Source organism: Zygotorulaspora mrakii, chromosome 1, assembly GCF_013402915.1.
Source record: "Zygotorulaspora mrakii chromosome 1, complete sequence".
NCBI lineage: Eukaryota > Fungi > Ascomycota > Saccharomycetes > Saccharomycetales > Saccharomycetaceae > Zygotorulaspora > Zygotorulaspora mrakii.
The window spans coordinates 1,250,069-1,263,370 of NC_050719.1; the positions used below are offsets into that span (position 1 = coordinate 1,250,069).

Consider the following 13,302-nt stretch of genomic DNA (forward strand, 5'->3'; position numbering starts at 1 on the left):
ATTAGTTCGCAAAATGAAATCAAGTGTTGGTTTCGCTGATGCGCAAAATGAGGGAAATGATCGTATTTACTTGAGCTTTACGAAGGCTTGTGTGTCGTCAAGGATATTTGAAGATAAAGTGAAATGCCAGTAGTCCGATTGAAACGTACATGCATATCTTCATGCATATATTTTTTTACTATCCGAGCCGTTTTTTGTTGTAAATAGTAGATTTGACATCAGCAGGTGTACCAGAAGGATTGCTGACGGAACAAGAGAAAGATGGAAAGAGGCACGAGGTCGGGAGGCCCATGACAACGAGGAGCACAGTGACCGGGATCGGCAGTATTTTTTGGCTATCTTGCCGTGTTTGTGAAAGGTGATAAGTGGACGGCTACTGGGAACCGGTGGGGTGGTTCCACGAGTGACGGGTGTGACGTTCCAGGCTGGTTGCAATGGCACATGGTATGGCAAAGTTTATAAAATGATTTTACTTGGTTTTACTTAGTTTTACTTAGTTTAACTTAGTTTTACTTGGTTTTACGTGGTTTTGTTTCGTTTTAGAGTTACTAAGCTGCACCAGGAGTTGGGTTAGCTTCGTCATCTAGGTCTTTATAGATGAATAAGAATGGCTCGTAAAGGGTACCTTCACCCACAAAAAACTTGGACATGGATTCGACCCAATGTAGACGTAGGGAATGCAGCATTGCAGAGGTACCTTCCATGCCGACCAGGATGGCCACTGTAAGGACGAACCACATGGCGAACAGACAAACGGTCATTGTGACACCGAGGATTCCCGGAACACCGAAGGCCAGAGCAATGGTCATACTCCACAACACTTGCGATAGTTGCGCATGCGCCAAAGACAAGGCCCACAGACGTAAATAAGAGGCTGTGTGGGAAACACAGTTCAAACAGAACTCAATTGTGTGAATAACTTGGTGGATCATCACATCGCCAAAACCACCATCTTCGTGGCCTCCGCTTTCTTCTTCGTTGTCATAATCTGCACCGTTTTCACCTGTCAATTGCTCGACGGCCATTTCATCATCTGTTGGCAGTGGTTGGTGTTCTTTCTGAGTAAACTTATAATGTAATGGTTTAATGAGTAGCAAGCATGGGACGCAAATCAATGCCATTAACACTAGAAAAACTTGAATTTTTGCTTGATGTGGGTACAGTTCCTCGTCAACAACACCTGGCGCTAAAAACATATTGATCAACATGTTCAGCAGACTTGGAGCGGGTAAATCATCCTTGACCCAGTCAACTGACCATTTGTAAACAATACAAACTGACAGATATCCAAATATACCTTGCATGAAAAGCAAACCAGGAATGAAGTTGGCAACAATGTCAATCCATGACTTGAAAAAGATATGATTTGCTAATGAGAAGAAGTATGAATAAGTCATATGGATGAAACCCATTAAAATTGAAAGCTTCATCTTGTATGAATTCGCAAATAACAATGAATTTTCAGCACCATGCCAGAACCAATCTAAACCGACTGGATAAACACTTACTTGTCTTGCAACAATTGATTCACCCTCTTTCCAATGTTCTGGCCATTCCCATCCTGATTTGAAAAACGTCATAGATCTTGAAAAGACGTCATTGTAAAGGAAGCCTGTATACATCGAAAAAACACCCATTAATAAAACAACGTATCTGCCAGCATATATCATATCGAACATTTCACCCCTTTTCATCTTACCAATTTTGGTCTCATTCCATACAATAGCCCCTGCCGCTAAAGACATTATGAAACCGTGACCTAAATCACCAAACATGATTGCAAACATGAAGGGAAATGTGACAACCGTGGGTAAACCTGCGTTGACTTCCTTGTATTGAGCAATACCATAACAATCACAAATATTTTGGAAACCAGAGGTCAATTTGTTTGTTCTATGGAAAGTTGGTGGTGTTCTATTGGTTTCCATCACCTCGATAATTGATGGCACATCTACACCTAGTTCAGATGTCATTTTCCCCAATTGATCCTGTAAATTTACTAATTCATCTTCGGGAACCCAGCCTTCAGCGATCAAAGTTTTATGGTTGACATCAAAGTTGAACTTGTTCAAAGTCTCAAATACAGATTTTTCGCGCGAAATATCTTGAATCCATTTATCAAGCTCCTTTGCAATTGCATACAATTCGCTTTCCAACGTAGTCGTAGTAGTTTGCAAAACAGTATATAAATCATTAAGACTTTGGTTTACTTTAGCCAGCTGATTTGATCTTGCCTCGGAGTTTTCATCAACATTATACAAGTTTCCATCAAGTGATTCCGCCACTTTCTGAATTCTTTTCATAATCAAGTCACCGTGAGAGAAGACGATAAATGCATTTTTGGAAACTTTTCCTTTTGTGTTAGGATCATAAACAGGCTCTGATAATTCAGCATGTCTGAAATACAAATTACCTCTCAAAACTCTCCAAAGGATTTGTTCTAAAACTTCAACTTTGTCTCTGGAAATAACACCTGTGACGTAACTGACGGAGTTGGGCAAGCCTTGAGCACCTGCTTCTTCATCATTCTCGCTATAAGATGGCGCACCACCACTGGCCTTACTTGGATCCTTCGCAAAAAATTCCTCAGCTGATTTTAGGACAAATCTGTACTGCTCTAAGTCAGCTTTTTGTTGTTCCAACTGCTCTGCTGCATCCTCCATCTGGATCAATCTTTCTTCGAGATATGTGGAACTTTGAACATAGTCGTCAATGGCGGCAGTACTTGGCGCCAAACTTACGTGGCCCTCCTCATTGAAAAGATCTTCCTCAAAAAATTTAATTCCGTGCTTTTTCAAGAGCTTGTAGAAGTAGCGATACTGTCTCTCAACATTATCTAATCTTTTAATGTCATCCACAAAACTTCTCTGGAAAGTGGTAACTTTTGAATTCAAATCGCGAAACTGTACTAAGCCTAATTGACCAATTGTATAAACAGTTTCTCTAGCAATCTCCTGCGGAATGTACAGCTGGACCAACGACATATCCGCAGAACGGAAGATTGCCTCTTTTGCTTCAGTCATCTTTGCAAATGAGCTTGTGTTACACAATATCTTCAGTTACTACTATGTCAGAATACAGGCAAACTTTAACACGAGAAACTTCACGGCTATGATGTAATGCAGGTTTTCTGATATCGGAGTTTTCTAGCAAGTCTTAGCGTACTGCTTGAATGCTACCCACTAAATTCTTCTGAAGTTGAAGGTTCTTTATATCCCTTTGAAGTTTGCAGCCAGTGAATATTTTCTTTTGAGTATGCGGAAGCTTAACGTCGGGTAACCTTTTCTTTTCTCATACCATCTCACACTTGAAAACATACAAGAAGAGCAGTCAGGTCTCAAACGAGGTGAATGCTAATGGACGAAGGGGACTCTAAAAGGGTCAATTGGGCCATCTTTGACTTTTCCAGCCGCCTGATCATTTCCACACAATGGTGTTGCCATTTTTAACATCAGCTCCTGGTAAGGTGATCATCTTTGGTGAGCATTCGGCTGTTTATAATGAACCTGCCGTTGCAGCTAGTGTATCAGCATTAAGAACTTACATGCTGGTTACGCAAACAGACTCTAATGCAGTGGAGCTAGATTTCCCAGATATTGGCTTCAGCCATGCGTGGTCTCGTCATGAGTTTGATCATATATTGAAAGATGAAAGGAATACTACAATATTGCAAGAAGCAAGGCACAATGTTAGAGAGTTGTCTCCAGAACTGACCAGTCTGCTTGATTCTTTGCATAGCGAATTGAAGAAATCCATGTTTCATCACGCAGCATTCTGTTTTACGTATCTCTACATATGTCTGTGTCCAAACGTGAAGGGAATTAAGTTCTCCGTGAGATCTACGTTACCTATTGGAGCTGGTCTTGGTTCAAGCGCATCGGTGTCTGTCAATCTTGCAATGGCCATGGCAAAATTGGGTGGCCTTATCACTGGAACAAAAGGTCTCACATTACAAGATAAAAAATTGATAAATGATTGGGCTTTCATTGGTGAAAAGTGCATGATGGGTACACCTTCTGGTATAGATAACGCCGTTTCAACGTATGGTAATGCTGTACTATTCAAAAGAGAGATCGATGGGACCACAAATTTTGAGTTTGTTGAGGATTTTCCTCAAATTCCAATGATTCTTACCTACACCAAGATTCCTCGTTCTACAAAAACACTTGTTGCAAATGTCAGAGAACTGCTATCAAATCATCCAAATTTGGTGAGACCAATTTTAGTCGCAATGGGTCAATTGGCCACAAGAGGAGCAGAAATTTTAAATTCGCTGGACAATGGAAATTATAATGAGCTGCTTGAACTGGTGCGCGTGAACCACGGATTACTAGTTGCATTAGGGGTTTCACATCCCGGTCTAGAGATTGTCAGAGCTTTGAGTGACACAATGGAACTTGGCTCAACAAAACTGACAGGTGCCGGTGGGGGTGGATGTGCGTTAACAATTTTGAACAAAGATACAAGTGAGAAATTAGTGACGGAATTTAAATCGAAGCTTGAAAAGACTCATGATTATGCTACCTATCAAACAGACTTAGGCGGAATTGGTTGTAGTTTGTTATTGAATGATTGTATCTCTGAAGATAAATTGGAATTAATTCTAAAGATTTTCAATCATAATGAAGATAAAGCACTAATTGATGAGCTATTGTTGCCTGGTAAATGCAGTCTATCCTGGATCTTCTGAATAAAACCTCCTTTATCTCTGTAATATATATTGATAGAAAATTTTCTATACTGGATAGATTTTGTATTGTCAGATAATTTTATTATTACTTCTTACACATGATTTCTGTCTATCTCTATAAAATAAATTTGTTGTTGTTGTTTCTGTTGTTGTAGTTGTTGTGTATTGTTAGGATTGAAGCTCATGAATTACATACCTCTGTTGAAATAAACCATTTCGATTTTTTTGCCGTTTTTATCCACTTTATCTTGAATGCTAGATTCCAGTTTGGCCAAATGAATACCTTGTCTTTGAGGGAAGAGTGCTAATGCAAACGGTAGAGCTGTGAACGCTGTTGCTGCAATGACGGCTAGACTGGCTAATGTCTGGACACCAAATGATTTACCCTTTAAGATAGTACGTTGCAAGCGAACTAAAATCAATGGTGGAATAACCATAACAGGAGTGGCATTAATAACTCTACTTAAAGCTGTTTCACCAACTGCAATTACGGCTGCCTTCTTTGACTTACCAACCTCATCACCATTAGGATCATAAACTGAAATGCCTTTCCTGATTTCATTACCTCTCATTAAGAAAACGTTTACAATACCGGCAGTTACAACTGCTGCAAATGGAACCAAACGGCCAAGAATCAATCTCGTATTAGGGCTAACATTTCTCAATCTTGGAACGAGTTTGTTTAAACCAACTGCGACACCACAAGAAGCACTGACAGCCACTGCATAGTTTGTAATCAATTGTTTAGTGGACATTGGATGTGATTTATTCGCATTCGCTGAATTTACGGCAACATTCAATGATTGATTGGCCCATTGCCAAAATAATGTTCCAGCAGTACCCAAATTTGGAGTTAACATACCGGCGGTAACAACCAAGTTTGACAAAACATTGCATGACATACGGAATGGTAAAAGAACAGTCTCTCCTGTATCTGGATGAACCGTTGAGTCGAGCTGTTTCTTAGCGTGCCAAAACTCTGGCGTCGTTTCCTTTAATATACCATGACGATAAGAGCTAACAATTTCGCGGGCCTTTGTTAGATCATTTTGAGTTGTCAACAGCATCGTTGGATCAACAATCTCAACACAATGACGAACTCTACCCCAATAGGTACTCAGATCGTAACGAGATTCAGGTAAGGCAATTGGACCAGATACTGATGAAGCCATAATTGATGTGTATTTTAGCTTGTCTTGTGCGTGTTTCTTGCAACTCTGATGTTTTCGATGCAGAAGTGACCTTCAATCTCTTTGAAAACAAGCTGCACTTGTTTTGAATTTTCAAACAATGCGTTGAGCTGCGCGTTAATATACATTTTATTCTAGTCTATCGACTAACATGATATCTTCTGCATGAAAATTTTCAATTAGATGCCGCGATGACTAACTAAGGCTATCATCTGAAAGAAGAAACTCACGCGCCGCCTGAAGCCACCCCATTCTGAAGAACAATATTAAAGGCGAAACCACTTCGTTGCAGGCCGTTCGAAGGCGCCATGAATGCGTTTGAACCATTGCTCCAATGACTTAAAGTTGGTGTTAGCATTTTTTCGCGGTATTTTTGCCGTCGGTTGCATACGTTCCCGTGCGATACACATTGGAACGCCAAGTAAAAAGCATCTCTGCAAACCGTCCATCTGACCCGTACCTGAATGTATTCTGCAACTCTGTGATTTTATGAATCCACACCATGGTGCAGACTGGTTTGAGAATTGAGAAATTCCGAAACATTGGAGGCATAAGCCCAGAGTACGAACCGATCGCTATCCCATTCCAGCCACCGATACGCCCCTAAGCCTCAGGCCCACTCGTCCCCTAAAGCTCGTTCCAGACACTCTACGTGCGTGACGGGCATCTTGTCGGGATTAAAGACCTCTTGTAATTCGCTGGTAATCCGCTTACAGATTGCTCGAAAGTCATCCCAGACACTCCTTGTCTCAAACGGATATCCCCGTCGAGCGTTACAGCATTAAATACAGCGAGAGTGTCACCCTGCAGAAGTCCAATAACCCCCTTCCCCCCCCTCCATCAACCTGCAAAAATTCATCTTGGAATTCCAGTCACCTTCGCAATAGCTCTTCTATCCCCCACAGCGGATCCTCCCTCCATTGAGAGCCTGTACATACGTACTGCCATGAGTATAGCATCGCTTCCACAGCTCTTTTTGTAGTTAAACTGTGGGCGGCTAATCAAACTGCTTGGAACATAAGCCCTAAAAGGCTGAATCTGAGTTTCGTGTTGTGTGATCTTACTTTTTCAACTTTTTTTTCGTTACTATATAAATGGAACGTTTAACGCATTCACAATATGGATACTATTACGCCTCGTTTTATTATCCTTTTCTAAGAGGGTGATACGAATGCCTTCTATTCACTGTGCCATCTTGTTTCCGTAGATGATCAGAGGGGAAAAGAAGAGCTAGAAGAATGAACATCCTTTTTTAAGCTTGTTCAATCCATGAGCGTCCTCATACTGTCCGAAGTATCGCTTGGTCCAATTGGATCATTCAATGGCTTCGGTCGGTACTGCGCAAGTGGGACATGCCCCCATACACTTGTACTTGTAGTTGAATTACACATATGTATACATAGTTGCCCTCTTGCCTCCAGTAGTAGCTCTCTGTTCGTGGCATCTCAACTGTCCTACCGGTTACTTTTTTCTCTTCAGTTTTTCCTGTGCCGGGGAGCCGAGCTGTGGATGAAAAATTTTGACAGCTAGGCAGAGATTTCAAGCTCATCGCATCGCAACGTATTAGTTCATAGAAAGCATTGCGCAAAGGTAACAGGACCAAAAGGCATCCATCAGATCTCTCTATCGACTATGTCTGAAGATAAAGCACAGGTGAAGGTGAAATTTTTCACGCGTGAGCAAGAAGAGTCGCTGCACGTTGAGGATGTTCCTGTCTACGCACCAATATCTTTAAAGAGATATGGTCTCTCAGAGATTGTAAACCACCTTTTGGGGTCGGAACAGCCGATTCCTTTTGATTTCCTGATAGAAGGGGAGCTTTTGCGTACCTCCTTGCAGGATTATTTGGTAAAGAAAGGTCTATCCAGCGAAACATATTTGAATATTGAATATACTAGAGCAGTTTTACCACCATCTTATTTGGCAAGTTACAATAATGATGACTGGGTTAGCTCGATTGACGTTGGGGACAGAAGTATAATTAGTGGGTCCTACGACGGTGTTGTGCGCACCTGGAACCTTTCTGGTAAAGTAGAAAAACAGTACAGTGGCCATTCAGGAGCAGTTCGTGCCGTTAAATTTATTTCTAACACGAGATTGGTCTCATGTGGCAACGATCGTACGTTAAGGATGTGGAAAACACGAAATGACGACTTAGCAAGCTATAATAATATCAATGGTGGGGGTGACGAGGACGAGGACGAGGACGAGAATGTTGAAGAGGGTAAAACTTTAGCTATCCTGGAAGGTCACAAGGCTCCCGTTGTATCTGTTGATGTGTCAAATAATTCAAGGATTCTATCCGCATCTTATGATAACTCAATTGGGTTTTGGTCAACAATCTATAAAGAAATGACAATAGTTGATCCAATGGAAGATTTAAAAAACAGCAGTAACAACAAGGTTTCAACTGCCGCTAGAAAAAGAAGAAAAATGGCTTTAAAAGACGGCTCTATTAGAAGACGCGCTCCGCTACTGTTATTGGAATCACATAATGCCCCGGTAGAACAAGCTATCTTCGATTCCACTGATAACACTGTTGGTTATTCAGTTTCTCAAGACCACACTATCAAGACATGGGATCTGGTCACGGCGCGTTGCATAGATACGAAGACCACTTCCTACTCTTTACTGTCAGTAGCTCAGTTGCCAAGTTTACATCTGTTGGCATGTGGTTCAAGCGCAAGACATATTACCTTACATGACGTTCGTATGGATTCTTCATCAAAGGTTACTCAAAAGCAATTGATTGGACATAAAAATTTTGTCGTTTCATTAGATACATGCCCAGAAAATGAGTATATGTTAGCATCGGCTTCGCACGATGGAACTGTTAAAATTTGGGACGTGAGATCAACTTCACCAATGTACACTATCACAAGGGAAGATCCTTCAGTTGAAAAAGGCATAAATGACAAAGTATTCGCAGTCAGGTGGTCCAAGGATGTCGGAATTATTAGTGGTGGTCAAGATAAAAAGATTCAGATAAATAAAGGGGATAATATTTTCAAAAGTTAGTTACTCTTTGTATATTTCAATTAGAATTATTTACTGCACTCTCTTTTCCCTTTTGATGAAATACAGAGTGAAACTTTAAAAGTCCATAATAGCCTTGATATAATGACTCGTAGTCGGTCATATATCCATTCAGCTTTTTATTATAATCGTTAACTACTTCCTCGCATTTATCTTCCCAGCCTCTTATTCTGCGTAGATCTTTAAGCTCGGAAACTGTAAATTGCACCAAAGGTCGTGTACCATATTTCAACGGACCTATATTTATCCAATGCAATTCATCGCAATAATTGGTAAACTCTTCAATTGCTTGAAAATATTCGAACAAGTTTTCTGCAGTATCGATAAAAAAAGCTGTACAGACAAATATTTTTTTATATTGTTTGTCATTAGTGGTATATTGTCTGAAATCACCCCAAAGAACGTTTAAATTCGCGGGGCGTATAACATCTTTTAAATTGACTTGCACTTGTCTAGTTTGGCTTTCAGGGTCAACATGACCGGAATAATATTGTGAAAACGGACTTATATCCAAATCATAAGGATGGTCCAAGGCAAATTGATTAAAAACATACATCAGCGCTGACCATTCAATGGAATCAACTTTACAATGAGGAAATTTGTGCGCAATAGATTGAGCGAGTTGACCCACACCAGCACCGGGTACAATAACTAGAGTGTCCTGGTCACTCGACGGTTTGAGCGAGACCTGCAGTCTTTTATGAACAAAATCATTCAACGGATTTCTCTCGCATTCGAAGGATGAACTCCAATCCCGACAAAGGTGGCCTAATGCTTCAACCACGGTGGATTGTTTGGAAGGGGAATTTGCTAATATAATAGTATCTCCTGTGGGAATCAATTCGCCTTTATCACTGGTCATAAACCCCAAATCGGCACATGTTGTTTTCAAAATATCAGGCAGATGTTCCATCATATCATTATTTTTATTATTTTCAATTAGCCTCTCTAATACATATCGAATAACCAATTGAACTGATATGTTATTTTGCTGTATACTTTTATTAACTTCATCCACCTTAGAAAAATACTTAATTCTCCTCAGATGCATAAGGTTCTCCGGCTGCAGTTCTCTTGTCCTGTTAAAAATGACACCATTCTGTCTTTGACCTCTTATAAGATATTCCTGTAATTGAGTTAAAGCTTGAATTAATTCGTACAGTGTAGTGTTACCGTGCTCCTTGAAATGAGCAGAAGTTTTTGACAGAGTAAAGGTTGGTGATGATACAACGATTTGCTTGGATGGTAAAAAGTAGTCGGATAATGAAGTTTCGAATAATGACGTAAACCAAACCCTGAATGGCTTGTACTTCCGAAGGAAACTCATTATGACGGCCAAACAAGTGAAAATTATAGCTGAAGTATTGCCATTGAGAGACGTCATGGCTTGTTTTCTTTAGTTTGGCATTATCACGTTGTAGATTGTTTGAAGCATCGCCCTAAATAAGATTATAAGGATGAAAAAGAGGACCTAGTTGATTTATTAACTAAAAAAAAATGCTTGCGAATAACAAGGGAGAACATAATTGAAGTCTTACCATACTATCAATTTAAATCAGTCTAAATTGGTCAAGTGGGCCTTCTATCAAGGATGTATACACAAGATATGTTTACGAGCGAGAAAATCACAATTGCACATGAATCAGAAGGTATTTCCAATGAATTGTTGTAGACAATGAGCTCACAATCCAACGACAGAGGTGCATGAGAAAATTCATGTTTGATAATCAGGCAGGCTTGCTTGTGGTAGTCGTGAACTTGTATCTTATCGTATAAAACCAGAAACCGTGAAATAGATCACTTATCTGTAACAGTTTGCGGTTGTCACACATTTTACCAGATCATTAAGTGGAATACGTACATCAACGGTCAAGGGTGTAATACATTCGCCACCCAGAGAGCTTGTACAAATACTCTGGCACCTTTCTTTGATGTACAGTTCCAGGCACCGATCCACAAAGAACTTAACTTCGGTTTTTCTTTTTTCTTAAAAAGGGTATCTATAAAGAAAGACAGGTAAAAACTAAACTCTGGTCCTTAAAACAACTGAAATGCCAAAAATCCTGATTATATTACTTAATTGTTTCGCTAAACTTTATCGGAAGTGCGATCCGATAAAGACGCTTCTGAATGATCACTTTCCAAGTGGTCATACATAGATTCTTGTGGCTCAGCTCTTATAACAGCTTGGCTACGGCCGCTTGTCCCACCATTACTAACTCTTGAAGATGTTCTTTTGACAGACGCCATAGAATGTGAGTCATCATAAACTTGTAAAGTCGCTACTCTGCTTAAAGTGGCTTGGTCATTGTCATCATAATTATCACCGTCAGTCTCTTCACGTTCATTTTCCGTTTTGATCATCGCCGCATAGCCGAACTGAGATCTACGTCTTATTTTACTGCCCCAACGTTCAAAGATCCATGGGATCGGTAGCATTGCCACACAAATCAATGCAAAAAGTGTACTTGCCCATTTGACTTTTAAGTTTTCGTACATTTGTACTGTGAACAAAGGAAAAACACTACACACCACATATCTCAACAGGGAATTAGCGGCTAGGGCAGATGCAACCATTAATGGCGGGAAGCATTGCGTGAAGTAGATGATAACACTGAAAAAAATATTAATCAATCCAAAGCCAAACGGAACACCAGCTGCAACAGGTGACATCCAGTGTACGTCTGGTCTTGCGGTCCATGCTTGCCAGAAAAGGGCAACTGGTAGAGCTACGGCACCACATTTACAACCTAATAGAAACCTTTCCGGTACAACAGGAAGAAGTTCGTTTGTTTTTGGATCCCTCTCTCCTCTATAAGGAGTAGTCCTATTAGAAGTACTGTTCTCCAACTCTGGAGTTCCAGGAGGTGCCTTTGGAAATAAAATTTTCCTATCGACTACAATGTAGAAAAGTGCTCCTAACCAAAGACCGATACCGATCCCTAGAAATGGTAAACTCGAAACACCAGAGCTCATTCCATACACTCCCGAATAGATAATTGGATATGCTTCGAAGAAACCAAATAAGACAGCGAAGATAAATGCAACATATATGCTGAAAACAAGCACAATTGGTTCAACAACAAGCATTTTCACCGGACGTAGAGTGGTCATCGTCAGGACCACCTTCAAAAACTGTTTTTGTTCCTCCTTGGTGAATTCCTTCAAATTTAAGTTTCTCTTCTTTGCCCTTTTCTTTAAAATAATACCTTTATGTGTTTCAGGTAGGACAAAAATGAACGGTAGAATGACTCCACCAGCAATTAGTTGAATGTATTGAGTCCAGCGCCAGCCTTGAGCTTCCACGGCAAACGAAGACATGATTGGGGATATAACTGGGCCCAAAAAAGGCGCCAATGAGAACAACACAGCAGCCGTAGAAACCTCATCGAAGTCAAATATGTCCATGACCGTCCCGGATCCAACACTCAACGCCGGACATGCAAAGAGTCCAGAGAAAAATCGTAGTGGCAAAATCATCCTCATATGGCCGTTGGACAAGGCCACTCCCATAGTGAAAAGCATCGATATTGGCAGCGTAAACAGGTATATGGGTTTACGACCAAACACTTCACTCAATGGGGCAAAAATCACTGTCGATAGGCCCAGCAGATAAAATGTCAATCCCGCAAGACCAAGGGTCCGGCTCACATGATATCTAGCCTGGAAAACAGGCACACTCGATACATAAAGTGAAGATCCCATCGTCACCACCAGACAAAGCAGCGCCACTGTCATTGTAGCGTACCATTTCTTCCACGCAGGCCAATTATGTGGATTGTCCATATCATCCGGCCCATCCCAATCCAGCGTTGCCGGATCTATAACTGCATCAGGGTCAGCCTGCCCACCCTTGCCCTCTATCGGCCTCACAACATCTTCTTTGCCCTCTTTTACTACGTCTTGAGCACGTGAATCCTCTTTCACGCTGTGATAACTTTTTTCATCAGTACAGCTTTCGGAGCTATCGCTGGGCTTCCTATCCTTCAACTCTACCTCCATGACAAAAAATAAAACCACTTGATCGAACCACGCCTTACTCACCAGGTTCAATTCGATTCACCCGTTTCTGTCGTCTGCGATGTGTGCTAACATTATATATGATGCTACTTCTGTGGGTTGCTTCCCTGACTCTGGGCGTAACGTTTAAAGCCAATCTTCGGAAAAACTTATAAACCCCGCCACCACCACCACTACTGCTTTCTTTTATTGTCGGGTTTAATATCATTGCTGCCGAGAGCTTTTTTGCCCCTCGGTGGGGCCCCGGGTGCCGCTTAGCCCGTTTTGGGTTAACGGCGTCCCTAGCAACGCAGAGGGGCAGCGGAACAGCGGCTAGCGGCACAACGGGAACACGGACCGAGGATTCCGTTTGTACGAATCTGGAAT

General features: G+C 41.0%; 6 protein-coding genes across 6 annotated transcripts; 2 read left to right on the forward strand and 4 right to left on the reverse strand.

Annotated features, from left to right (window-relative positions):
- Positions 1-548: 548 nt before the first annotated feature.
- Positions 549-3,023, reverse strand: VPH1 (H(+)-transporting V0 sector ATPase subunit a; the record flags this gene model as incomplete). Its single annotated transcript, XM_037286541.1, has 1 exon — positions 549-3,023. One exon carries the CDS (start codon positions 3,021-3,023, stop codon positions 549-551), a length of 2,475 nt encoding a protein of 824 aa, XP_037142436.1.
- A 407-nt stretch (positions 3,024-3,430) lies between these two features.
- Positions 3,431-4,690, forward strand: ERG12 (mevalonate kinase; the record flags this gene model as incomplete). The annotated part of the gene is made up of 1 exon (XM_037286542.1): positions 3,431-4,690. The coding sequence occupies one exon, from the start codon at positions 3,431-3,433 to the stop codon at positions 4,688-4,690; it is 1,260 nt and encodes a 419-aa protein (XP_037142437.1).
- A 188-nt stretch (positions 4,691-4,878) lies between these two features.
- Positions 4,879-5,862, reverse strand: FSF1 (Fsf1p; the record flags this gene model as incomplete). Its single annotated transcript, XM_037286543.1, has 1 exon — positions 4,879-5,862. One exon carries the CDS (start codon positions 5,860-5,862, stop codon positions 4,879-4,881), a length of 984 nt encoding a protein of 327 aa, XP_037142438.1.
- Positions 5,863-7,512: 1,650 nt separating this feature from the next.
- YTM1 (Ytm1p) lies at positions 7,513-8,898 on the forward strand (the record flags this gene model as incomplete). The annotated part of the gene is made up of 1 exon (XM_037286544.1): positions 7,513-8,898. One exon carries the CDS (start codon positions 7,513-7,515, stop codon positions 8,896-8,898), a length of 1,386 nt encoding a protein of 461 aa, XP_037142439.1.
- A 16-nt stretch (positions 8,899-8,914) lies between these two features.
- HG535_0A06540 (uncharacterized protein) lies at positions 8,915-10,300 on the reverse strand (the record flags this gene model as incomplete). Its single annotated transcript, XM_037286545.1, has 1 exon — positions 8,915-10,300. One exon carries the CDS (start codon positions 10,298-10,300, stop codon positions 8,915-8,917), a length of 1,386 nt encoding a protein of 461 aa, XP_037142440.1.
- Positions 10,301-11,004: 704 nt separating this feature from the next.
- TPO4 (Tpo4p) lies at positions 11,005-12,918 on the reverse strand (the record flags this gene model as incomplete). Its single annotated transcript, XM_037286546.1, has 1 exon — positions 11,005-12,918. The coding sequence occupies one exon, from the start codon at positions 12,916-12,918 to the stop codon at positions 11,005-11,007; it is 1,914 nt and encodes a 637-aa protein (XP_037142441.1).
- Between the last annotated feature and the right edge of the window lie 384 nt (positions 12,919-13,302).